The following is a 26739-nucleotide window of genomic DNA, read 5'->3' as shown; positions in this document are numbered from 1 at the left end:
AAATTCCTGCAGGATCAGGGTCCCTATGCATAACATCACAATGGTGTGATTTGTCTTTAAAGGCAGGGTTCTTTGATAGAAAGAAGATTCTCCCAGTACTTACCCTACAAATCTCTGTAGCCACCAGCATGCTGAGGCAGTTGAACCAGTTGTCATAGGCCTCCAAGGTGTAGGTTTTGGTAACATCGCCTCGGCACTGAAAGAGAAGAGGCCGTATATTAATCCCCACTAAACCCAGATAAAGATTAGTGTAAATGTATCCTGTCATCACATGTTAACTATAAACAGGTATCCGGTAATGAGGTAACCTCACTGAACAGCTCTGGATTATGAGCACAAAAAAGGGTGCAGATATTCCTACTCAGGTTTTTTTTTTTTCTGCTCAGGGGGGTTGAGAGAGAGAAGAGGGCAAGGGTTTATAGATTGTTCAAATGTGTCCAAATTTTCCTGCCCTTTACCCATCTTCCTCTAAAGAAATGTGTGTGTGTTCGTTCTCTCTCTCTTTCTCTCATTTAACATATTACCTTATTATCTGAAGAAAGTTAAGAAAAAAAAGTTGCCTGGGAAATTATAGTGTCAATTTTTTAAGGATGCCCTACTAGATTATTAGAAATGATGCTTCAATTAAAATTTACTTTTTTTGATTATTTCTACTTAATCTGTAGAGAGCATCTATAATGTTAATATCTCAGCAGATTTCCCTAGTTCCTGTTCTTACGACAGATTTGCCATTGAGGGCCAAGGGGGAAATGAAGGGGCAATTGCCATCTCCAGCATCTTGCCTTCCAAACTTCTGAACATCCCAATGTTAAAGCACCATAAAATATGAGGCGGAGCTGTTTCTTTGTTTTTCTTTCACTCTTTAGCTGTAGCTCCTCCGGCAAAGGGCAAAAAGTAACAAACCCACAGTTAGAAGCAGCAAAACCAATGCTGGACACTTAGCAGGAGGTGTCCTTTTGGACTGTGCCATTTTACTGGTTAAGAGAAGATCTGTTTGTGTTCCACCCTCTGAACTATAATTCAGGTGCAATGGGACAAACCTGGTAGGCTCTCATCTCTGCTGGGTGGATGCCATTCTCAAAAGAGTGAATAACTCTGTATTCCCTGTTTAATATTTAAAAATAGTTATTCTTTCTTTCCCTACAAGTCTGTATGTGTTAGCATGTGTCTGGATGGCTGACTCAAGTTAACATTAGAGAGCACACTAATTTACATCAGGGAACTAGCAATGCTTAATCAACAGTGCCAGGATTTAACTAGCCCAGAGTTTCAAGAAGCATGAGGGAGCAGCCAGGTCAGAGAGTCTGAATGGTTTTCTGAACTGCTATAGCAGCAGGAGTAACTCAGCTTTTCTTTGGTAAGACCAAAGAAAAAGACTATCATGATGATTGTCCCTGAGTATGGTAGAAACACTTTGGAAACAGAAACCCAGGTAGTTTCAATACTGCTAAACCAGATTGACTAATTCTGTGGTAGCTGAACTGCCACAGAATTCTGCTACCTCCTAGCCTTTCATGAATCTGGCATACAGACATTTGAACTGCTGAGGCTCCTTACTCCTTACCCACACACGCACCTTGTGATTATCCAGGGAATCCATGTGACTGACAATCTGCATCAGATCCTCTGCGTAAATGTTGCTCACCCTCTCCTGCATTGGGGGGAGTAGGAATTGTCAATGTACAAAGACCAACATAAACAGGATTCCAGCTGAAAGGTATGCCAATGGGGCCTAAGACATTACCAGAGTGGCCTTCATACCTCTCTCTCCTACAAGCTTTGCTCTAATTATCCTTATTGAGCTTAGGCACCAACAATGAGTTAACTTGCTCTAGTTCTGTTCTTCTGAGACCCCAATATTCCGAGTGTGATCCTCTCTCTCTCTCTAGTACCAGTAGGGAACTAGGAAAGAAGCCTCTACCCTGGCACCAGCTCTTGCTCTCCCTCCATTCTTTGTCAGTGGATTGTAAGGAGAGGCCAAACACTCTGAGGTACCACATGGTTGCCTTCATAGTAGCTTGACTATAAAGCTGGCCCTGGCTTTTAGAGACCTAATGTTTGGGAGTGTCTTCCTCCTCACCCCTGAAAGCACTGTACCCTCTTTCTTCCCTCACAGATTTACCCGGTTGCTTTCACACATTCATCACTTTCCCATCTGTTAGATTGGAGCTCTTTAATTACACTGAAAGCCTGATCTTACATCCACTGAAGTCAATGGCAAACTCCTGGCCGTGAATATGTTAACATGCAGTAAATAGAAAACGAAAGGACTAAAATGTGGAAATCCAAAGCTCACCAGCTCAATATGAGTTAGCTGCTGCGCCAAGATCAGTGGGTCACAACATATGCTCAGTATATCCTTCTGGGTCGACTGTGGCTTGTTTTTAAGGATGGTTCCTTTATCAGTAACAGGTTGCCTGAATTTCTCTTTTATCTCCTGGTACTGACTCCTTGCAGAGAGGGTCATCAGTAGATTCTGTGTCATCTGGCTGATGATCTTCTTCACGGTTCCATTTTCCTAAGTGCAAGATGACAGAATCATTGATAAGTAAGAACCTTTACTTTGTACTGTGAGTACAAATATGGGATTTGTATCAGCAAGGAATTTCTGACAGGTTAATAAGGCTGCTTAGCATTTGGTATTTTCTATCCTATCATCAGAGCTGATTTTCATGTGGCAAATGAGCCCATCTCAGGGTACTCTAAATATCTAGCTTTGCAAATTAACATTCTCACACCCTCCTCCCCAACTTTGCTTTCAATAGCTTAGCAGCAATTGCAGTATCTCTTCTTGGCTCAGAACCCATTTCAAAAGCGACTGGGTCAGTCCTTTGGAAGCAGGTGTACTGAAAGGCTGTGGGTCTTCTGCCTTTGCAAGGCTTCTTGTCTTTCTGTGTAGGAAGTGGCAAAATACTTGCTCCTTAGCTGTGCTACCAATAGTCTGGCTGGCCAGAACAGAGTCATGGGAATTCCCATCCTAGATCACACTAATGAAATGTTCTAGCTCAGCATCCTGCCTGCAGCAGTGGTTGGCTGTGCACCCTGCAATTCAGAGAAGGCCCCAAATCTCCACAGTGCACTTGGCCAACAAAGGTGCCCTACTCTTCAATTTTCCAGAATAGATGTATGAAAAAAGACCTGAAGGAAGAGCATAGGCACGAGCTGTTGCACTGACTATATTTCTACTGATTACTCCATTAATATACATTCACTTTCCAGATTGCATTTCATTACTAACTGGCAATCTGTGCAAGTTGAATGATTTCTGCTGTGGCTTGGTTGCACATCTCCAGCTTCTAGTGAACATTTGGAGCTGGGAATGCATGACCATGATGGTCCTTTATGAATCCAGCAGTTGTGCACCTTGCCTCACAAAGTGCCTGTGCTCCACTTGCTCTCATGTAGACTTCCTCATGACATCTCCCTGAGGAAAAACAATTTGATTCCTTCCCAACTGCTTGATCCCGCTGTACCCCTTTAAATACCCTAACTGCCAAACCACAGTCTTCCTAAAAAGTGCTCCGACTCTCTCTCTCTTTCAGTTGCCAAATCAATTACTCAGCTTTCCTGTGCCTTCCTCTTTCCCTATGATATCACTCTCCTGGGTTTCCATGCATCAATTCCTTTGAAGTAAGGTGGTGTTTTAAGGGTTAATGTTGTTGCTGTCATGTTCTCTGCATCCAGAGTCAACTGGATGCACTGAAGTGGGTGTGTGACTATTCAAGGAAGCCACCAATGTGCAGTGATGACTGAAAACTATGTAGCAGATGCAAGAGACGATGGCTATCAAAAATTTGTCTGTAGCATGCTATAATTAAGCAATAATAGTGTCATAACGTTGCTTTACAAGGCAATAATCTGGCTCCAAAGTGGAATCAAATAAGAAGCTGAAGGCAGCATAGTTTATCTTGATGAGGCAACAGGATTATTGCTCAGCAGCAGCTGGCTGGAGCTATTATTGCTATTATGCTACGAAAGCCTAAAATACAAGTTTGCGGGAGTTTCCTTAAGAGTTCTGATTCTACTCTGAGTTACACTGGGTTTTACACCATAAATCCATTGATTTCAATAGTGACAGCTGATTTACACCTACATAGATGAGGGGAGAATGGCCCCTTAGCAATGGATTATGTATTTTGCAAGATAAGGGAAGAAAGTTTAAATGTAGGAGAAAGTGAGGGTGGTGGGTTGTTTAGATGTTTGTGTGACTATGGAGAAAGCAATTGGAATGAGATAAAACTTGTGAGTTGCCTACAGTCCACATGGCTCTTGTGAATTTATAAATCTGAGTCTAAGAACACAGAGTCTAAATATTTGCTCATTCAGCCACAAAAATCTGTTATGCTGTCCTCAAGTCTCCAAGTCAACATCAGCATGACTTCCTTACGTCTGTTTCTATTCACTCCTAATATCTTATACATCCAGAAAAGCAGAGAAGCTGAAAAAGGTGAAAAATTAAAAACCAAAACAAAACAAAAACCAATAACTTGGTTTTAGACACTGCTAGGTAATTTATTCAAACATAAAAGAACAGGAGACAAACAGTGAGGCTGGGAGCCATTCGCTATTTGTTAGTGTCAAATTACATTTCTAGGGGTCAGACACAGCCTAACCCTTCACAGACAGAGAACTTGACATGTAGCCTTGTTAAAAGGATGAATGCTACGATACCATAATAAACAACATCACATGAAACCTCAGCAACCGGTGCACTGAGCAATTCCATAAAGCCAGTGATTTTTCTCCCAACTGGCAATTTATTCTTGTATATAAAGCTAGAGCATTTCCTCTTGTTCCCAATAATAGAGATTTGAAATGCTCCTATCACAACGGCTAAAAGTCTGAACTTACTATATCAAAGTGGAAAACGTTTAAAAATGTATCACCTTTTTATGGCAGGATCCCTGCCAACTACTTTTTTTCCTGTTTATAAAGACAACAGAAGGGCTATTGTAATCCTACCTCTTTTTCACCTATTAGGACACTGACATTTTCTTAGTGGCATGCAGGTAAACAATACTGCTGACTCAATGAACTGGCATACTTCCTTTTGACAACAGCTGTAGCAGCTAATTGTATAATGACTTATTCCTGCCTCCTACAATGCTGTTAAACCTGTTGCTCTTCATCCTTCTCCTAAATCAAACAAAGCACATACATAATCCTGTTGTCATAAAAAGCTAGGGAGGCTAGTCTTTAAATGGATCCAAAACATTAGAAAACATTTTTTTCACTTTAATTCTTATGATCTATTCATGTTACTTTTTTTTTTAACCTTCAATTTCTTCAATATAGTCGTCCCCTCATACTTCCCACTGCCCCGTCCCTCTTTCTGACTCCAGTTTTGTAGTGACTTCCTTTGTCACGCGAGCTTCCTAACTGTTTCACAATAGGATTCTCCATTGCTAGTTTTAGCCACTCTGGATCTACCAAATTGGCAGGTTACTTTGGAGGAAGTTTTCTCCTGTCTTGCTAGACATGAAAGCTCACAACAGTTCAGATTTGTAGTTAGACCAGCGTTGAATAGATAGACGCCAGCTTAAAGATCTTTCTTTGTGTTAGTATTACCGAGCTATGTGATACTCTTGTTACAGCTGTTGTCATAGTTCTCATTGGGGATTGGTCCAGAGGCATCGAGGACTAAAGCAAATGCTTTTATAGCTAGCATTAAAGGTTCTTTTGAAAGTTACAGTCCATGTGGATCAGGCACTGAGGGGGATGCATAAAATACACTATACTGTGTGTTGGAATTGTATTCTATTTTACAATCCGCTTCCTTTCTTCCTCCTCTCACCTCCTATACCATCAGCACGTGCTGTGTTATCTCCCCCGGGACTCGGCGATACACACCCAGTTTTTCCTAAGTTCACCTCCTAACCCATATCCAATGGTTGCTCTGACAGCTCAGCAGCTGCTATTCTAACCTGGTTAGGAGGTGCACAGCAATGGTGGGGAGAAAATACTAAGATAACCATATGTGGAAGAGAAACCTAGGAATACAGTTTATTTCCCCCCTTACCTCATCGCATTGTGTGATCCTGTGAGCAATCTCCTTCAGCTCCTTCATGGATTTCTCATCCTGGAAGTCATAGGGGAATGTTTCTGTCCATTCTTTCAGGAGCTGAATGATCTTGGCAGCAAAGGATTTTAGCTTTGCCTAGAGAGGAGTAGAGATGGGTTGATTACTGACCTGCGGACCTCTTATTGCTGTGAAGGTGAGTGAATGCTTGATGGAGGAAAGTGCACACCCTAAGCCACAATCAAACATAATTGAATCAGTAGCAGGTGTGTGCATTTACTAAAATATGTATTCAGTTGTGTTGATGAAATTACACAGAGAGCTCCTCAGCTGATGTAAATTAGCCCAGTGCCATTGAAACTGGCTAGCTTTTATTTCTAAACCAAAAGCTTTGAAGATATTTTAAGGCTAGTCATAAATAGCTAGGGAGATGATGGTATTGTACAAGTGTTTTGTTCAACTGAAGTCAATGTTATGTGGCTGACTTACACCAACTGAGGATTAGAGCAATACCTTAATTTCTTAATTGAAATGTACACAGCTGCAGTGTCATAACCAAGCATCTTTCCAGTGAAGCGCTCATAAAGAACGTTTTCCTTCTGTAGAATTTTTTTAATCAGGACCCCAGATTGTGCTTTGTTTGAAATAACCAATCAAATAAATAAATGCTACAAAAGAGGTTGTATGTACTTTGCATTACATCTAAATCAAAAGGGACTTTGACAATAAAATGTTGGCTCTTGCTCCAAAAGCCCTCAGAGAAAGGAGTTAGCTCTTCACCTCTGTCACCTGACAAGTGAATTCTCTAGTGTCATGCACTGAGGCTGTTCCATCATGTGGATCTGATTTGGATGCTAATTAATCCAGCTTTGGTGGTGAAAGAGGATTGTACTGGTAAATTCAAAGGGATGTGGTTGTAAGGGGTTTGGAGAGAGTTTTAATAAACACTTCCCCCTCCCCCCCCAGTCAATGATCACTCTGCAATTTGACCAAGCTGAGTTAATTGGGAAGATGACTTTTTATATGGGCAGTTGTGTACTGTCCATAAAACAGAACAAACTGAGGGTAGTGCTTCAGCAGAACCTCAGTAGAGTGCACATGTTCTCGCTGATTCTGCACAGGACACAGCATCTTGAACAGCACTCTTGGCAAGCAACTGCCTCATTGCACAGGACATGGCAAATCCCATTTAACAAACCAGGCAACATTATGGGCCATGGTCAAGGCGCACACAACTAGGAAGACAGCAAGTATGGAGTGAATTACTGAGGGTCTGCTCGGTAGTCGTAAGACTGGGAAATGATTTCGTTCACTATTTCCTAGGAGAGTCAAATTCTGCCAGCATATATCCTGTACACCCCCCCCCCCAAATCAGCATAAATCATTGTGGGTATATGGCATAAATCAGGGTGGAATTTGACTTTTGACTGTGAGAAGGAAGACTTTCTAATTTTAGTCTTGTTTATATTTAACTTTGGTTAAGACACTCATTTGGTTCTAAAAGAAGCTTAGTTCTAAGAAAATAAAGAGGAAGTTTTCTCTTTTGTTTACCATCCCAGCTGAGTCACTGAAAAAGTTCCACTATGCAAAGTGCAGTTCCTCCTCAGCACTGGTTAGGGTACTTCCCTCTGTGATTTCCCCCTCCCACCTCCTGGAATTTACAACAAGTCAGCTAGCAGGTTCAAGTGTCAGTAGAAGAAACAAATAGGTTGGAAAAGAGGATGTTTTGTGAGAACCTGACTGGAATTCCCGCTCTCCCCTCCCCCCCAACAGCATGCTCAGTGAGATGAGCAAAATCCCCTCTCTGAGACACTTTTGTTAAATAAGCCTCTTGTTTTTATGACTTCTAACAGCTCACTCAAGTGTAATCAGTGGGAGAATTAACAATAGCTTCTCTGAATTTTAAAATAAAACCACGCAGAGTTTGAACCCTTCAGAAATGAGCCACTAAAAGGATTGTACAGGGTAGGGAAGTGCTACTGGCTTATACAGAAATGTTAACTGTATGCTGTTTCTAGTTGCATTTTAATCCCATTGGAATTCTGTTGGTCTTGCTGGGGAGAGATGGATGGAATCCCATCTAAAACTCACCCTTGTACTCTAAACAGCATCTGGAGGAAGTTCTCTGAATGCAGACCTCTTTTTGAGAAATGGGTAGCAACTCCAGGTTTTCCTCCCCGCCCCACCAAATTTGGTGTCCAGCCCTTACTGAAACCTTTACCTTCTCTCCCTGAAAACTCCAGCTGCCAGAATGCATGATTGACATCCCAGCTCTGTCACTGAATGACACATGTAATGTCCCTACATAAACCCAAATGTTTAGGTGTGTGGGAAGGGGGAGGTGCTTTACAAATGACTAGATTAAATCCTGTCCATGTTTTTTTTTGGTACAAACGGTGGCATACAGTCCTGGCAGTGGAAAGTCTACTAGGAGAGGAGATAGAGTTAGCAAAACGGTAGATGTGCTCTTTGCTGGAGGTGGGTAGCTAAAAAAGTGGGTGTGTAATTGAATACTTGGGGTAGCACTGATTCAGCTCATCCTTACTGCAACCTCTGCCAGCGTAGTTCCTGTGGATCCCCTGCTGTAAATTCAAGCTCCTCCCACACCCACTCAGTAAAATAATGAGGCAGGGCAGCAGCAGGATTACTGCCTGTCCTTCAATTTCAATCACCTTTTGCCTCTGGGGTATGCAATTTTATATCTCCCTGTGCGGCACGAATTAATTTGGTCCACTGTTAAAGTGTTGAGTGGCGTAAATCAGTGTAGCGAGCTGGTGGGGCAGATCCTCAACTGGTGTAAATAGGCACAGCTCCACTATCTGTTTTTTCCACCAGGCTTATTTTAATGATGATTATCTTGACTGTACCTTCTTGATTTTGAATTTGGGGAAAATTCAAATTCATCCTCACAGCTATAATGGTCTGCTGCATATTAGCATAGATTTAGAATAATGTATTTATTTTGGGGTGTATGTTTGTTCACTATGCATGCACCCCCACACACAGGCTGTCAGAATTTGTTTTCCTCACTGTTCAAAGCTAGGAATCTAATGCAAGACAAGCTACATTACCCAGCAAGAATACAAGTGTGACAAAGCTTATCAGTTGCTTTCACTGCCTGATGAAAACAAGATGTTCTTTCTGAATGCAACACTGAAAATCATCAGCCCAGAAAAATGCTAGATTCCTGTTTCATGTGCATGCTGATAAAACTCAGTGCTGTGTGATGGGTTTGTGATGATGCACACATCTGTGATGATAGATAAAAATCAGAAAATTTGGGGGGCAGCAACTGGCATGCGTGTTTGTTATGCATACAAGAAATGTACCTGCCTACTCTTTTGATAGCTTTACTTCCCTATTCCTGTCCCTTTACATCCCTGTTCAAGAGAGAGAGAGAATAAGATTTGCAGTATTTTTAATATCCGTAGTAGTAGTCGTATTATGGTAATGCGCTGCCACCCCATTGAGATCGGGACCCTATTGTGCTAAGCATTGTGGGCCAGATTTTTAAAAGGTATTTAGATGCCTAACGCCAACTGATATCAATGAGAGCTAGACACCTAAATATCTTTGAAAATCTGACCCTGCACATGCACCTTGGGGGAGAGATCCCTGCAATATGTATAATTTCTCCTGGCTGTCTCTGAAAAGTTCTTATTCCATCACATTCTGTTGGAGCATATAATGGTAGCAACATTTTTTCTCTCCAGATGTCCTCATTTCTCTCTTTTGAGTGTTAACTAATGCATGGCTCATGGTTGTTAAACATAACACTCCAAACATAGCACTGCCAACTGCCCAACTCCTGACCCTCGGTGTCCTGTACCACACAACTGGGGATGAGCGACATTCCCTCTCCTTGTCACTCGGCTAGAGTAGCAGGGGTGCTAGTGATCAGCACAGTTTAACTGGCAGAGCTTGTGTTGCTTCTATGCTATACCTGGCTCACAGTTCAGCACTGTTATCCATCCTGGGTTTAAGTATTAAATTCACAATCTTCTTTAAGAAGAATGCAAATGTCTCTAAGGGTATGTCTGCACTACCCGCCAGATCGATGGGCAGTGATCAATCCAGCGGGTATCGATTTATCGCGTCTAGTCTAGACATGATAAATCGACCCTCGAGTGCTCTCCCGTCGACTGTTGTACTCCAGCTTGGCGAGAGGCGCAGGCGGAGTCGACAGGGGAGCAGCAGCAGTCGACTCACCACGGTGAAGACACCACGGTAAGTCGATCTAAGTAAGTGGACTTCAGCTACATTATTCATGTAGCTGAAGTTGCGTAACTTAGTTTGTCCTCTTCCCCCAGTGTAGATCAGGGCTAAGGGCCCCTTCTCAGCTGGTGAACTAACTTCCAGGAGAACTGCACTGATTTACACTAGATGAGGAACTGGGCCATAGTATCAATCAAATGAGTGAAATATTTTAGAGAGAGAATATATTTTAGTGGATCAACTTCCGTTGATGAAAGAGACAGACTTAGAGCTCAGCGTAGCTCGAAAGCTTGTCTCTCTCACCAACGGAAGTTGGGCCAATAAAAGACATTACCTCACCCACCTTGTCTCTCCAATATCCTAGGATCAACATGGCTACAACACTGAAATATTTTACGTATATGCAGTAGATAGAAACACACACGTTTTTCTAAATATTGATCTGCTGTGTTAATATGCTTGCAAGGTAGTAATACATACGATAAGAACATTACTGTAGAGTTGTTTCCCCATAACAAAATACCACCTCTAGCTATTGGTCTCCTTTTGGAGCTAGCAAGTAGTAATTTCTTGGTACTGTCTAGCTATTGACTTTTGTCTTCTCTAAGAGGGGCTTGATCCAAAGCCCTTTGAAGTCAATGGGATATTTCTACTTACTATGGGGTTTGGATAGGCCCCATAGGAGGACAATGTTTGAAATCTGAAGTGATGTGAATGTTCAGTGTGTCACCATTATCCGTCCCTTGCTTCCTTGAGCACTGAATTTACTCCCTTTATTTCCTTTTAAAAAAGCAGTATTTAGAATGAAATATGTGGCTAGATGGATCAAATCTATTTCATAATCAAGCTACTATTTAACATTTCAGTGCAAATTTTAAAACAAATTAGATTGGTTAAGCTATTTAGGGCCCGAGACTGTTTCATTACTATGCTTGTACAGCACCTGTTACAATGGGCCTCTAGTCCCTGTTTGGGGCTTTTAGCCACTCTGGATATATAAAGCTTACTGCATTTAATTAAAAAAAAAAATCACAGACCATAATAGAAGTTGGTGACTTTCCAAGTTAACTAGTAGTTAAAAACCAAAGCTGTCCTTTGAGGCAATATTTTTACCAATATGTTTCACCAGCTGATTTTATCTGCAGGCAGTATTGTTCTGCTGCTCTTTCTCTGGGTCAATCACTCTTGGTCTTGTCTATATCTCATTGGAAAGTTATTTGTTCTTTATTGACAGAGTTAATAAGTGACTGACATATTACACCTGATGTCTTAAAACCTACCAGACTGTTGCTCTTTAAAATTAGCCAGCGAGCTTGAAGATAGTGCAGAGTGTTTGCCTTTCAATCTACCACTTACATCTTGACAGGCTTTCCCCTTTTTCTGTGCTACTAGGCAGAGACGTCAAAAATGTAGGAATGATAAGCACCGTGGTGCATAACTTCAAAGCCTGGTCCCCTGCCAGTGTTTCAGCTCATACGCCACCCAGACAACAAGTCAGCTAGCCCTTTATTTTATAATTTGTTTATGCAAATCTCTAATCAGAAAGTGATCAGATCTGTTGTAACTTTTTGTCCCAGCTATTTTCTGGTGCTATAGCACTTAATTAGTAGATGCTGGTGGAACGGATTTTGGCCAATGATACCCTAATGAGTTATGATTGGGTGTGCATACAGTGACTTCAGTTTAGAAGTTCTATGATGCACATGGAATGAGTTTTTACATTCCTACTTTGCAGCCAAACAGAGCAAATCATTTGCAAATGCTAATGGGCCAAATTCATCCCTGGTGAATGCAGATGCAATACCAGTGGAAGTCTGTATGCCAAATTTACATTGGGGCTGGAAGAAGTGCAGTGGTGTAACTTGCATTAATTTGGTATTCACTGGGCATGGAAAACAAGTGCAATTTACACTGAGGGGGAAGAAAGTGTTGGGGCCATAGCAAAAAAAGCAACTTACAGGAGGGTGCAAAGTAGCTTTCCAAAAACTTTCATTTTCACACCTCGCTGTTAACTGATTTTCCTTGATGCCTGTTTCCAACTTATCAACACAAGGTCTGCGAGCGTGGGTGTTCAGAAAGTGAACTGCTCTATTTTACACCTTCCTGCTAGTTGATTTTCCTGCTACATCATCTCAGTATGTAAGCTACACTTGTTTTGCATACCCATTGAATGCCTAAATTGCATGGGTTATATTACCTAACAACTTGCACTCTATGTATAACATACATTGTCATTTAAGTTACCAATACATTTGGCTTAGTGCTTATTTGCTGATGTCTTCTGATATGAATGCACTGAACTACATAGATGTCTGCAAAGAAGAGCATCATCTTGTACTCTTATTATCCATAAACCTTAAATAGTCCATATGTGAATTTTGAAAGCTTAATTATTGATAGCAGTGAATTTCACTCTTGTATATAGGGATGGCTTAAATTGTTGAGGGTCTGATTCAGCAAAGTGCTTAAGCAATGAGACTATTCAAATGCTTAGTTATATATGTGCCCAAGTTCCTTGCTGAACTGGGACCTGTTATAAAAGAATTGTCTCAGACCATTGCCCAGAACCTGAACTGAACCTAGTCATTTAGAGCTTTGAAAATATCTATTAATATGGCCCCATTTCTGTGCCCTTCAGTACATCCCAGTTTCAACCTGAAGTACCAAGAGAAGACATTCCTCCAGTGATAGCAAAATTGGAAGCCCCAGTATATGTGGGCCACCATTTTAAGCATCAGATCTGCTATACTTGCTCAGAGAGTCTAATTGACTTACTGCTTAAAACACCAACAGCAGCCTTTCTCATAGATTTTAAGGCTAGAAGGGACCATCATGATCATCTAGTCTGACCTACTTCACATTGCAGGCCACAGAACCTCAGTCACCCACACCTGTAATACACCCCTAACCTCTGGCTCAGTTAGAAGTCCTCAAATCACGATTTAATGCAGGAGCGATGGAAGCTCCCTAAAAATGCTGGGGGGTGGGGGGGCACTGGTGCCCAAACCATGGTCTTGCCCCCATGCTGCCCCTTCCCCCAATGCCCCACCCCCCCATCACTCATCCTTACAGCCGGTGAAAAGTGATGGGACCATGACCCCCTGGCCTCCCCAGTTCTAGTGCCCCAGATTTCAAGACTTAAAGTTACAGAGACTTCACCATTTACACTAGTTTAAACCTGCAAGTGACCCGTGCCCCATGCTGCAAAGAAAGGTGAACCCCCCCGCCCCCAGGGTCTCTGCCAATCTGAAAATTCCTTCCTGCCCCCAAAATATGATGACCAGTTAGACTCTGAGCATTTCAGCAAGACCCAACTGCCAGACACTTGGGAAAGAATTATCTGAAGTAACTCAAAGCTCTAGTGTCTCATCGGCCATTGGGGATATTTGCTACTAGCAGTTACAGATCAGCTACGTCTCATAATACCATCCCCTCCATTAACTTATCAAGCTCATTCTTGAAGCCAGTTAGATCTTTTTGCCCCTACTACTCCCCTTGGAAGGCTGTTCCAGAACTTCACTCCTCTGATGGTTAAGCTAGCCCTCCCAACGTTGGTATACCGCAGTATGATTAGGGGAGCTGGAGTAAGATGGTCAGCTTTGGGAGTAGTGGTGGCGAAATTTGGTGGCTCAGGAATGCTGCCAGACAAAGAGTAGAAGCCCCTTCAGCATTGTTCTCTTCTGTGAATCAAGTTTTGTTTCCTACAGTTCTGACTGACTGTGCCAACACCTACTGCTAAAGAAACACTAATGGAACAGAACCAGCTTGGCAATGGTGGGAAGTTAGGAAATTTTTGAAAAAATGGAATGGAGGTTCAGAAAAGCTTGTTCTTGTGAGATTTCTGTTATAGCCATGGTGGGTAGGGTGGGTGGGGAGAGAGAGAGAGTTGGGATAAATTGAAAGATGTCAAACTTCTGGATCCGCATTGGAACCTCAACCTGCTTGCTTGCTACCTCTTGCGCGGGCGAGCGATGTGCTGGCCGCGGCTTCCCGCCGCCCCCATTGGCCCGGGACGGCGAACCGCGGCCAGTGGGGGCCGCGATCGGCCGAACCTGCCGCGTCAGCAGGTAAATAAAACTGGCCCTGCCCGCCAGGGTGCTTACCCTGGCGAGCCGCGTGCCAAACGTTGCCGACCCCTGCACTAGTGTTACCTGCTCATTGAAACTGAAGTCAGTGGGTGACTAGTAGGAGTTAAGGACTGTAGAATTTGCCTAATGGTAAACTGAAGTCCATGACCCAGAACAGTGCACCCTCTATGCTATATACAGTTTTTCAAAGGGGTTTAAAAGCCTATTGCATTTTAATATTCAATACCTCCCATTGGAAAAAGAAGCCACAATGTACCCCCAAGTGATAGAAGGGCCTCAACCCAATGAGCTAATGGATATCGAGGTTCTATGATTAGCCAAGAATTAACAGTGTTTCAGGGAAAGAGGCTTAAGTATGAAAGTCTTTAGTGAAATACATCTGTCAGAGTATGTTCTATGCACTTTTAGCTTAAAAAAGAACGGAAAATAAAATGCACAATAGCTTAGTTCAATACAGAAACAAACTGTTCATTTACCTTTTCTGCCTCAGACCCAATCTCAAGCTGCTGCTTCTGCTTAATGCAGATCTGCCCCACTTTTGCCAGGAGCTCGTGTGGGTGGATGAAGACTCGGGAGCTCAGTAGGAAAGTGAAGATGTAAGTCCTCTGCAAGAAAGATGGGTGGGGAGGGGGAAACAAGTGAGAAACTTGAGCAGAACAACAGATGGAACTTTCCCTAGGTTAAGCTTTCTGCATATCACCTTCCCCAGGGATCAATGCCCCTTCCTAGCTTTACTGGTAACAACAGGAAGAAATACACACTGTTTCAGAAGCTGTTAATAGAGCTATTTTTTTCAGATTCCCAAACTATTTGTCACGTCAAGATACCAAACTAAATATGCCTAGGTAGTTGTCCTTCACCAAAAAGACGAACGACATCTGTCCAAGGATGCTAGCACCCCATCTTGAACACTGTTATTTATGCTGCTTTGTTTCTTTAAGAGCAATTGTTTTTATTTGACTGCCCAAAACCTATTGCAAGTTAGTTCCAAACCACAGAAGTGTTTTTGTTTCATGTGTATTTTTCCTTTCCATGCTCTTTCCCACAATCAATGTTACAGGCTTGGGTTCAGTTTGCACTCATATGACAATATTTCAGTTTTAAGCCAGTAAAACTCTTTGCTTCCTTGAGGCCCAATTCAGATCCCTTTGAACTTTTATAGCACTATATCAGTGGTAAGCATTATTATTATCATTAGGATTAGGACCTCAATGTGTACTTACACAAGCTGGGTCAGATTCTGTTCTGAGTTACAGCCAGGCAGCTCCATTGATTCAAGGTGAATATATGTTCAAGTGACACAGGGTAACATTTGTCCCGTTTGTTTTTCTGAACTCCTAATGCAAAAGTTTCATTTGTGACTTGGCTTCTCTACAAGCACATTCAAATGTAGCCTCATGAGGACTGATAACATCTCCCAGTTTATTAAGCAGCGCAGTCTAGGTTGCCTTTGCTGTTACTCTTTAGAATTCTTGACTTTGTGCAATTTGGAATTGGAAAACTGTTCTCAACTGCTTAAACTTGAGCACGTAAATGACCAAATTTGCAATGTTTCGTGTTAATTTTGCATCAGGTTTACAGAAACTGGAACTGGCATGCTGAAACCAGGCAGGTACATAACTGACTAATTTACACACGCACACATGTCTGTGGGATTGCACAAGTGAACTGAGGCCCCAGCAAATTTAAGGCAGATAGTCAAAAATGTGGCCTCTGTTGTATTAGCTGTCCACTAGACAATCAGATGACCTTGTCTATTTTCTTCAAAAACACTCACATTTTAAATCATGATGGTCTCTTTATCAATCCAAAGAAAAGATGATTTTTCTCTCTAATTACAGGCAAATAGGCTGTTAATACAGACATTTAGTTTCATGATGTCCATTATGCACAGTGTTATAACATTTGTAGCAGAGCAAATCCCTCTGCAGCAAAAGAGAAAAGGAAGCTTTTATGAAAAAATTGAACAGAAAATGACTGTTTCTTGGGAATGAGAGAATTGTAGACTGAATACCATCAGTTACAGAACTGTTTCTATCCCCTGTTGAGGAAGGCGAACAGAGCTACATTACAAAGGGTGCGTTTTAATAGTTCATTCTGGTTTTAGAGATCTGGTGTTGGTGATGCTCCTATGCTTTGAATTGAGAGTTTCACTAGTATCAGTAATATCTGTAGGACCAGAATGAACTTTTAAAGGTCTGTATCCACTATGGATGGACTTAGGCCTGGTCCACACTAACCCCCCACTTCGAACTAAGGCTTGGTCTACACTTACCCCCCAAGTCGAAGTAAGGTACGCAAATTCAGCTACGTGAATAACGTAGCTGAATTCGACATACCTTACTTCGAACTTACCGCGGTTCAGACGCGGTCCACACGCGGCAGGCAGGCTCCCCGTCGACTCCGCGGTACTCCTCTCGTTGAGCTGGAGTACCGCAGTCGACGGCGAGCACTTCCTGGTTCGATTTATCGCGTCCAGACCAGACGCGATAAATCGAACCCGGAACTTCGATCCCCAGTCGCCGAACTAGCGCGGCAGTGTAGACCAGCCCTAAGATACGCAACTTCAGCTACGTGAATAACGTAGCTGAAGTCGAAGTACCTTAGTTCCAACTTACCGCGGGTCCAGACGCGGCAGGCAGGCTCCCCCGTCGATGCCGTGTACTCCTCTCGCAGAGCTGGAGTACCGGCGTTGACGGCGAGCACTTCCGGGATCGATTTATCGCGTCTAGACAAGACGCGATAAATTGATCCCAGAAGATCGACTGCTTACCGCCGGACCCGGAAGTAAGTATAGACCTACCCTAAGGAAGTAAGGGAGACACAGCTGGCTAAATATGGAGATTTGGGATCTAATGCTTAACTGCTGTAATACAGAAAAGCTCTGTTGATCCCCATGGGCAGCTCTGTCCTGTGATCAGGCTCAGGTGGAAGTTAGCTCAGGTGACTGGATACTCTTCCTGGTGTGAGAGTAGGCTGGTTATAACATTTCTGACATATTGCAGTTCAGGATAGTTTACAGGCCATTCTTGGTTTGGCATTTTGCTCAAGAACTTTTCTTATTTGCAATGAATTATGGAAGTTGCACATGATTCCTTCACATGCGCCTGGAAATGGTTATTACTCTGCTGCCAATCTGTGATGAAAGTGTATAAGCATAATTCTTTGGCAGTGGGTGCTCTATATTTTTGAGATAATTTGAAGTTGGAATGAACCCCAACCTTGTCCCACAAATAGGAAAGGAGACTCAACAGAGTTACAGGCCAATGTCTCAGATCTGTCTTCTCACATTCCATACAGTATAGGCCTAGCAAATGCAACAGGCTGCAGCGCTGCATGTGAGAAATAAACTTCGGAGTGCCAACTCAAAATAGTAACATGTGAAAGTACTGTTGTGGTGTGTTATAAGCCATGCATAGTTCACTTCTATTCCTGTTGTTTTTCCCCTTTACAGCCAAATTCTGCACTCACATATATGATCCCTCTGACTTAAGGCAATGGGCACACCCTGGTGTAGTTGAGGAGAGACTTTAGCACTTGGGTGCAGCTCTTATACTTGTAATTGGACTATGTATAAATTCTTCTTCTGGAAATGGGTCAAGTCCTTCTTGCTTTGACACTCCCTCACCTCCCATTCTGTGAATAACTAGAAAAGAGGTGTGAAAGGTTTGTCTCTCCAAGTCCCCTGGGTTTTCCACAAATGCACTTTTCTGCGAGGGGAGGAGGGAATACTGTTGAGACTGTCAGGAAAGCTGCTTTACTAGGTTAGTAGAAGATAGCTGAAATATAAGCTGCACTGTCCTATCAATGACCTTCGCTCTGATAAGCTAGGCCACATTCTTTGCGGCAAGATATATTTTAGCCTTGCACACTAATTCTAGTCTAGGTCTCTTCCTGAAAGTTTGTGTGCTGTGGGATACTGTTTATCCAGAGTGAATCCAAGATAACCATACTCAGAATACCAGTTCTTTAAAGTCCTGCTGTAGGCTGGGACTAAATCCAAATGATCAGGGCTCTTGTGGGTTTTTTTTTTTTTTTTTTTGGTGGTTTGTGTTAAAACAGTGCTCACAAAAGTGCAGAACTCGTACAGCCAGAAATAGCGCAGGCAATGTATATCTCATTTCTAACTAGCAATAGCCACACAGTGCCAATCCAGGCCTTCTCCAGAGTTGGGGCTGCCTGTTTTTTGATAGGAACAAAATCCCCCATGGCATTGGTTTTGCCCAGTATTTAATTTACTGGGACCAGGTTCACAACTGGTATAAAATGGAATAGTTGCATTTCTGTCAGTAGAGAGATGCCAGCGTACACCAACTAGGAATCTGGCCCCATTTGTCCAGGCTTCTTGATCTGATTCTGCTGTAATTTACACAAGTGTAAAATCAGGAGGAAATCCAGGTGAGTAATGAGAGTGCAAACCTGGTGTATGTCTCTCTATTTGAATAATGAGCCTCTAGGGTAAGGTCTGGTCACTGCCCACCTCATCCTATTCCATTGTGTGTTGAGTCTAGGTTGAACGAATGAAATGAGTCTCCCCCTTGCCCCCAGTACATACATACTCACTATCTGGTACAGATGTCTTAGGCCCTGTCTACGTGGGGGATTTTGGTGATTGTTACAGCTGTGCTAGTTCACATATCCAGTGGAGATGGTCCACACCAGTGTAAACCATGACTCTGACCAGTGAAGCATACCTTAGCTTTAAAGCCCTTACTAGGTGATCCCACTCCCATTGACTTGAATGGCAGTTGGATCAGACCCCTCAGTCTGCTAAACAGACACGATTGCCCTAAAAGGTGGAAACCAGTGTGCTGGGAGCTTAGATGAGATCACCTAATCTTTTTTAGTTTGTGTGTGAGCCATAAACCAGGATTTAAATTGGAGGCCTCTTGAGGGAAAAAGCTGTTGCTTTGAACCAGCTTTATTTAACACACAGACACACACGCTGTCTCATAGGTGCTCCCTCTTTTTTTGATTAAGATGGCTTGGACCAGGAAATTCAGCTATGTAGCTAGCTGGTTTGACAAAGAATGATTTAAAAAATGCTTCCTTAAATGGTGAGGTTGAAAGTTATGCCCCAACGCTGGCAGGTATTTGGAAGAAGATGAGGAAAATTCCTCTCGGCACTTTAGAACAACTTAAGCTGACACAAAAGGGGTCTGTGCTTTACAAGAAAAAAAGGAAGCAGATTTCTTTAGTTCCTAAAGTTGTTGCTAAGAGACGTCCTAAACTATAAAAAGGACAAAGAGAGAGAGCAAGACTAAAGAGGCAACTGTTACTTTATGGCCCAAGAATGTACTGATGTCTTCTTGAGGAAAAAGAAAAATATTTTCCTTGTGCTCTTGCTGCTTGATCTGGAACTTCTTATTTGTGAAATAGTTGCTTGAAACTTTCTCTTGCTTGGGCATGAGGATTACAGACCAGTACATTCCATTCCTAACTTCCAGAACACTACTGTCTCATGAGCACACATTTTTCTATGCACCAGAGAAGCCTCTGTACACAAACAAGCCTCCCAGGAGCAGCACACAAACATAGGCCCTTATCTCGCCTCTCCTCTCCCTCCTGCTGACCTCCATCTACAGCTCTGCCAACATGACAGAGAAGTCTTGTGTTGCTTGAAACCAGAATGGAAAAATACAGTATTTTTTCCCCATCCGGTTTAGGGAAGGATACTGGGATCTTTAGCGTCACATAGACACAAAGTGGAGTATTTTCCAAGCAATGTGCTTGGGGAAGTTAGTTCAGAGGGTTTGGTGAGAACCAGCTTCTTTTCAGTGATTTACAAATGTGCCACCGCTGAACTCAGGAAATCTATACTGACATCACTGATTGTTGCTTTAAGCCAGTAGTTCTCAATCAGGGGTACGCAGAGGTCTTCCAGGGGATACCTCAACTCATCTAAATATTTGCCTAGTTTTACAACACGCTACATAAAAAGCAGTTGCAAAGTCAGTATAAACTAAAATTTCATACAGACAATGACTTGTTTATACTGCTGTATATGCTATACACTGAAGTATAAGTACAATATTTATATTATAATTTATTTTATAATTATATGGTAAAAATGTGAAAGCAATTTTTCAGTAATAGAGTGCTGGAACACTGTATTTTTATGTCTGACTTTGTAAGCAACTAGTTTTTATGTGAGGTGTAACTTGAGGGTATGCAAGACAAATCAGAGTCCTGAAAGGGGTACAGTAGTCTGGAAAGGTTGAGAGCCACTGCTCTAAGCAAGGCCAAACTGGCAATCCAAAAACCGCTACCACCTCTCCTGGCATATACTACCAGTGAAATGGGACTAATGGGCTTTGTTCTTTCCTTTCAAGCATCACAGCCAAGATGACAGAGTAAGTGGGCTGCCACTCTGTTCCTTTGTGGCCACTCCTTTTTAAAGTAAAAATAGGTGTGGGTTGAAGTCTAAACCTGTAACCAGATCCAAATCCAGGCTTTTTGGGAGGCTTGGATTTGGGATGACTTGTATCCAGCCCACTCTTTACATGGTTCAAGCTGTTTTGTTTTATTATGTAACCCTTTATGCTAAGATCAATTTGCTGTCAGTGATCTGACCTCTCTAAGGGAATGTACCCTCCTTCTGTGGCAGGGTTTTCCCATCTCTCTTCCAGGAACTTACTTGGCTGCTTGACAGGTTTTGCATCCCCTGTGACTTGTTTGCTTGTTTATTTGGATCATAAGGTCCTCATGGTGGGCACCTGGATTTATGTATTTGTAATGCACTTAGCATGCTTGGTGTATTACCGAATATCTGTAACTCCTAAGATCCACAAATCATTGCTAGAACCCTGAAGGTAATATCAATAATAGGGAGCAAGATTCAAAATAGCTGTGTTATAAATAGACAGCCCCTTACACTAAGGGACTTGCATTAGCAGCTACTTAATGAGCTGCAGGAAGGAACTCAAGCAGCTACGAGCTGTGCCATAGTACTATGTAACAGGTGGAGAACGGATTCTTACAAGGCTTAACTGCAGCAGTGTAATGCTACTTGCCTGGTGTACAAAACCTCATGCTCTTTTCTAGCTCTACCTGCTGCTTTCTTCATCACACTGAGTGTCTTGAAGGAAGGAACAAACCTGTGCCTGCTGTACATGGTGTAATAAAAACGCATAAAAGAATGGAACAAATGGAGGCATTAACACCAAATGGTGGTTAACCCGCTGGGCTTTATGAAGAATTACGTACTCTGTGTGTCTGTCTGTCAAATGCAATGCAATTATCGCTATGCGTGGTAAATAGAAGCTTTAGGACTGCTTTTGAATTGGAAAGTTGCTACATTCCTTTTTTGTAAAAACAAACCTAACGTTTCGGACAAGGCTACTGGTGTCGTGTTCAAGGGAACTACATATGGGGATGAAAATCTTTTTGTAGTGAGGGATGGTGCGTTTTTAAATTGTGACCTCAAAATAATAAATAAAGCACAGATCCAGCTCAGGAAGGCTCCTGCTACAAGACATTCCTGGCATGTCCCACAGTAATGTGTGATTTTAATATAGCTAAAGGGTTTGGATTCCTCTACCACTGCTGTGCTTTTTCCCAGGGCTTAAACACAGCTTGTGCTATACAATCTTTATGCTTTTCTGCAACCTCCTTAACTAAAACCTTCCACTTAATGGGGCTGAGGGGGTCATTTTAAGTAATGTAATAATCTCTGAATAATATCCTAGGTTGGGATGCCTATTGCATACCCGGCAGTTACACGTGGTGTTTATTTCAGTGGATTGTGGCGAGAATGTCGAAACAGCTGCAAAACCATTCCTAGGTTCAGAAACTTACATTCTAGCAGAACTGGCCAGTTCAGATGTGATGAGAAAGAACATTTAATTAAAGTCTGTTTTTTGCTTTTCAGCGTACCTAACTAAAAGACACACAAAATAAGGGAAAAAAATTGAGCTGCGCTCAGCACACAGCTGATATCTTTCCCCCTGGCAGAATCCAGTTAGTAGCTAATCTTAGTTGCACTAGAGCAAAGGCAGCTTAGCGGGATCGAAATTTCTTCTGCTAATGCTGCTGTTAATTGGTTTTTAGTGTGCCTGACAGGGGTTCAGCAGGGCTTGATTTCACTAGCAAATATTGCTGTTCAAAAAGGTAGAGGGTCCCTCCCAGGTGGGCATCAGCTCCTGTGAAGGGAAGGCCCATTACTTGCAACAAAGCAATTAGATCATTAGGCCTGTTTGATCATCTTGGTTAAGATGAAGCAATTTTTAAGAAAATTAATTAATAATACCACCTGTGTTGGGATCGTGACTCTGTTTAGATGCCAGAGGAATACAAGTTCTGAAATGTCTACTTACATCTGGATAATAGTCCATGGTGGGCACCAGGCGCTCTATCAGGGCCTCCAGTGATCCAGAGACGAGATTCCCATCCTGGTAAACAGGATCTCCACACCTCTCGCCCATGTCTGGCTGCACCTGCCCACTACAACTGGAACCGAGCATGCTGGAAAATATTGGTGTCTGGGGCATAGTTTCCTGCAGGATTGAAGGAAGAAAGAAGGAGGGTTCAGGTTTCTTTGCAGATCTCTACTGAGTGTCTTCATGGCTTTTGCAAAGGCATAAATTAGACACAGATTACATATTGGAGTGAACACAGCATGGGCATGGGGGAGGGAGATGTGAGCCCAAACTCCCACAGACCTGCAGATGGCATTTAGTTTTGAAATTACATGCAACCTATGTTCCTAATTTCTTCACTGCGTAGTTGCTGTCAGGATGTTCCCCCTCCCCCCCATTACAAATAAGACTATAGAGATATCAGCACAAAATACCATGTAAATTGAAGGAGCAATCTCACACATAGATAACAAATCGTGACCTATTCTACAAACAACCACATTACATGGGCACAGTGTCCTTGTTTAATGTTCTGGGGGGAGGTCTTTTAGAGAAAATACTAAACCCTGCTGGATATGTGGCGATAACCTCTCCAGTAATAATCTCTCTTGCTAGGTCTAGCCCAGATAGTGACAGAAGTGCATTTTGTCTTGCACATACTTGGACACATGGACTGCACTGCCAATGATTAGGGATGTACCACCTGAACAAGAATGTCCTGTTGTCTAGCATTTGACCGTATGAGTTGGGTGAGCTTGAACAAACACTCCAATATTTGTACCTGATCTCTTAGGAGACTGTTTTATCTTGAAAACATAAAGCAAAGCTGCTGTAGTGACATACAAACCAAATAAGCTCTTTTCTCTTGACCAGAAGCTACAGTATGTTGTAGTTACCATGTGCAAATAAGTCTTGACGTGCAAAAAAACCCAAGCAAACCTGACTACAACTTAAATTTACATTGAAGACAAAACAAAGCATGTTACTGAAATATGCAAAGGTTCCCATTCCCTATAGTTAAGGCTATGATTTTGTCACAGAGGACGCAGAAGTCAAGGAATCAGTGACTTCCAAAGACCTCTGTGACATCAGCCCCTGCGGCAGGGAGCTGTGAGGTACCCCCACCGTCTGAGGCAGCGGGGGTATCTTGCAGCTTCCAGCTACCACAGGCAAAAGGGGTACCCAGCAGCTCCTGGACACCGGAGGGGACGGAGGATCCTGGCAGCTCCCCGGCCACCACAGGGTGGGGTGAGGTAGGGGGACCCCCATAGTTCCCCAGCTGCTGCTGTGTGGCGGGGAGACCCTGGCAGCTCCCCGGTGTGGCGGCTGCTGCAAGGGGACCCCTGTAGTGCCCCAGCTGCCACAGCAGGCCAGGGGGACCCCCACAGCACCCCACTGTGGTGGCAGAGGGATTCATGCAGCTCCCCTCCATTGTGGGGGGGCAGGGGATCCTCTGGAGCCCTCGGCTGCCATGGGGGCAGCGGGGCAACTTCCGCAGCTCCCCACTGCGGCAGCAGAGGGATTCACACAGCTCCCCACTGCTGGGGAGGGGGGTAGAGGGACCCCACAGCTCGCCTCTGCAATGGGAGGGCAGGGGGACACTGGAGCTCTGGGTGGTGGGGGTCCCAGACCTCCCAGCCATCCGCAGCTGCCCAGCCCCTTCCCATTTTATCATGGATATTTTTCGTAAAAGTCAGGGACAGGTCATGGGCAATAAAGAAAAATTAATGGAAGCCCGTGACCTGTCCCTGACATTTACAAAAAATATCCATGACAAAATATTAGCCTTACCTACAATGCCAAAGCAAATACCTGTGTGGAAGAATAATACTTTTCCTGTCAGGATCTTTCTCAATAGCTATTGTTTACTATATTGAGCCTTAAAGGGCCACTGTCAAGGTTGATAAGGCCTTAGGGGAGGTAGAGTTCTGTTCCTACTCTGCCATTAACTCGTGTAACCTTGGGCTAGTCCTGTCACACCTTGCCTCAGTTTCCCCATTTGTGAATTGGAGAGACTGTCCCACCTTTGTGAAGAACTTTTATGGGTGAAAGGTGGTAGGAATATTGTTAAAACTGATCTGAAAATGACAGTTGTTCCATGTTCCAGATTTTCTCTTAGACACCAGTTGAATGTCTTCCCCCTCTGCCTCTCTTTACCCATGTTGCAAGGGCTGGTTCAAAAACTGAAAGCCATATTTATCTTAAGGATTTTTAATGAGCTCTTGCAACAACATGACATAACTGCTCAGGCAGGTCAAGTCAGCATTTAAGCCCTATACATGTTAGTTTCCTTTTAACAGGTCTTGTAAAATCATCAATATTTACTAGCCCAGGCAGAAAATATTTATCCCCAGTTTTACTAAGATGGTGATTTTGGGTGGGGAGTGGGGAACGAAAAGAAGGGGTGAAATCCCAATATTACTAGTACTTATCCATGAAAACAAGAGTTACTCATCATAAGCAAGCTGGTGAATAGAATTGTGCTTGGCTGCTTTAACCAGGACGCCTTTCTATCTGTGCCAACACACAATAAATATATTAACTGAACTGAAACTACCTGTGGCTGAAAACATGGCAGCTATTCAACTATGAACATCAGCACTACCCTACAGTTCAGGACACTTCCAGTGTTTGGTTGCTTGAAATTGCAAATAAGCGCCTGATTTAAAAACAAAATGTACAGGATCTCGTGGCATACACTTCTCACTAACGTGTCAAAGTATTTCAGCAATTTAGTCACAAGGCATGTGCTCTGGAGCACGTGAGAGCTTGACAAATGACTATTTCCTTGGGAGTGTGTGACGAAGAAGCCAGCTTAGCTATGCATATTATGTAAGTTGTCAGTAATTTGTTTTTTCCTTTTAAGGCCCACAGCAATAGCTTTGATCAACTCACTCAGAGTGCACTAATGTACGGTATGTTCTATCGGGCTAATAATGGCATGGAGGTGCATGTCCAGCTTTGCAAAGGGACGCTAACTGCTAATGAAGCAATCAGCAATAAAGCAGCTGGAGGGAGGGGAAGCATTCTTATGAATCGTTTCTAGAACCTGTTCAATATTGTGTGTGTGAAGATCTTTTTGGAAGGAGGACTAAGATTTTTTTCTTTATTGGAATGGAACTGCAGATAAATTTTAAGCTGTGCCTTCCCAGTAGGTAAAAGAGTAGTTTGTAGCTAGCAGCTCTCACGCTTGTTGAAACTTCCCAGAAACAATAAATGACTTTAAGCAAATGAATCAAGCTGCACTGTTACTTCTCTAACACTGCTCTTGCGACTGCACTCTGGAAAAACAAATCTCTCTGTGGGACGTGTTGCTGCACATTACTTAGTATTACATGCTAGTTAAACGTACTTTGTTTGAAGACATGGGCAAAGCATTTGTTTTTCCCCAGGCTTGAATGAACCAGAACTCTGTGAAAGTTCACCGTAAGCAAAATATCCCCACAAAATTCAATATAGAACCTAAATATTGTGTATAAGAACTACCTACTGGTACTAAAATAAGACCACTTGGCTGCACTGGAGGCAGGCAGGGTTCAAAAGAAGCCCATCAGCTTTAAAAGTTCACTATCTATTATTACATAAATTATTAAATGTATCAGTACTTCAGTGCTTCCAGGGTATCTCCCATGGATGCAGAAGGAAGTGCAACAAATACAACCTGAGTGGCTTTTTGGTTTTGCCAAGAAAGTGGACATTTAAATCCTGAAGTGGCAGTATTCGTCTTTCATGCCAAGTCCAAAACCCACCTGCAATCACCAGTCTCCCAACAAATAAAACAGCAGCACTCCTCCCTGGTAGGTTTGTCTGTGACTAATGCAGACACACAGCCAAAGGAATATAACTGTTGACATCCATCTATATCAATCCAAGCAAATGTTTTCACAAGCAGAACATGCTCAAAGGAGCTGTGCTCACTACAGCTGGGGTATACATTTCTTTTTCTACAGCAGACAGTAAACCAAACCATTCAATATTTCTGAACTTATAAAACTTAACCATTCCAGAGTGAGCAAATGAATCCCATTCAAATTAAAACAATATTTTTTGCTAACAGAAC

General features: G+C 42.7%; 1 protein-coding gene across 1 annotated transcript in view; it reads right to left on the bottom strand.

The window, feature by feature from the left end:
* RASGEF1A (RasGEF domain family member 1A) overlaps positions 1–22814 on the bottom strand; it is a 31100-nt gene extending 8286 nt beyond the window's left edge. The window contains exons 1-6 of the mRNA XM_065408000.1: positions 22638–22814; positions 14799–14927; positions 6020–6151; positions 2297–2518; positions 1577–1651; positions 104–196 (exon numbers count right to left, since the gene is read on the bottom strand). Of these exons, the coding sequence (XP_065264072.1) occupies positions 104–196; positions 1577–1651; positions 2297–2518; positions 6020–6151; positions 14799–14927; positions 22638–22811 (825 nt within the window). The 5' untranslated portion in view covers positions 22812–22814. The remainder of the gene's footprint in view (positions 1–103; positions 197–1576; positions 1652–2296; positions 2519–6019; positions 6152–14798; positions 14928–22637) is intronic.
* Between the last annotated feature and the right edge of the window lie 3925 nt (positions 22815–26739).

The sequence above is a fragment of the Emys orbicularis genome, chromosome 7, assembly GCF_028017835.1.
Source record: "Emys orbicularis isolate rEmyOrb1 chromosome 7, rEmyOrb1.hap1, whole genome shotgun sequence".
Taxonomy (NCBI): Eukaryota; Metazoa; Chordata; order Testudines; family Emydidae; genus Emys; species Emys orbicularis.
The sequence above is the reverse complement of the archived record's forward strand: the minus strand, read 5'-3'. Positions and strand labels throughout refer to the sequence as shown.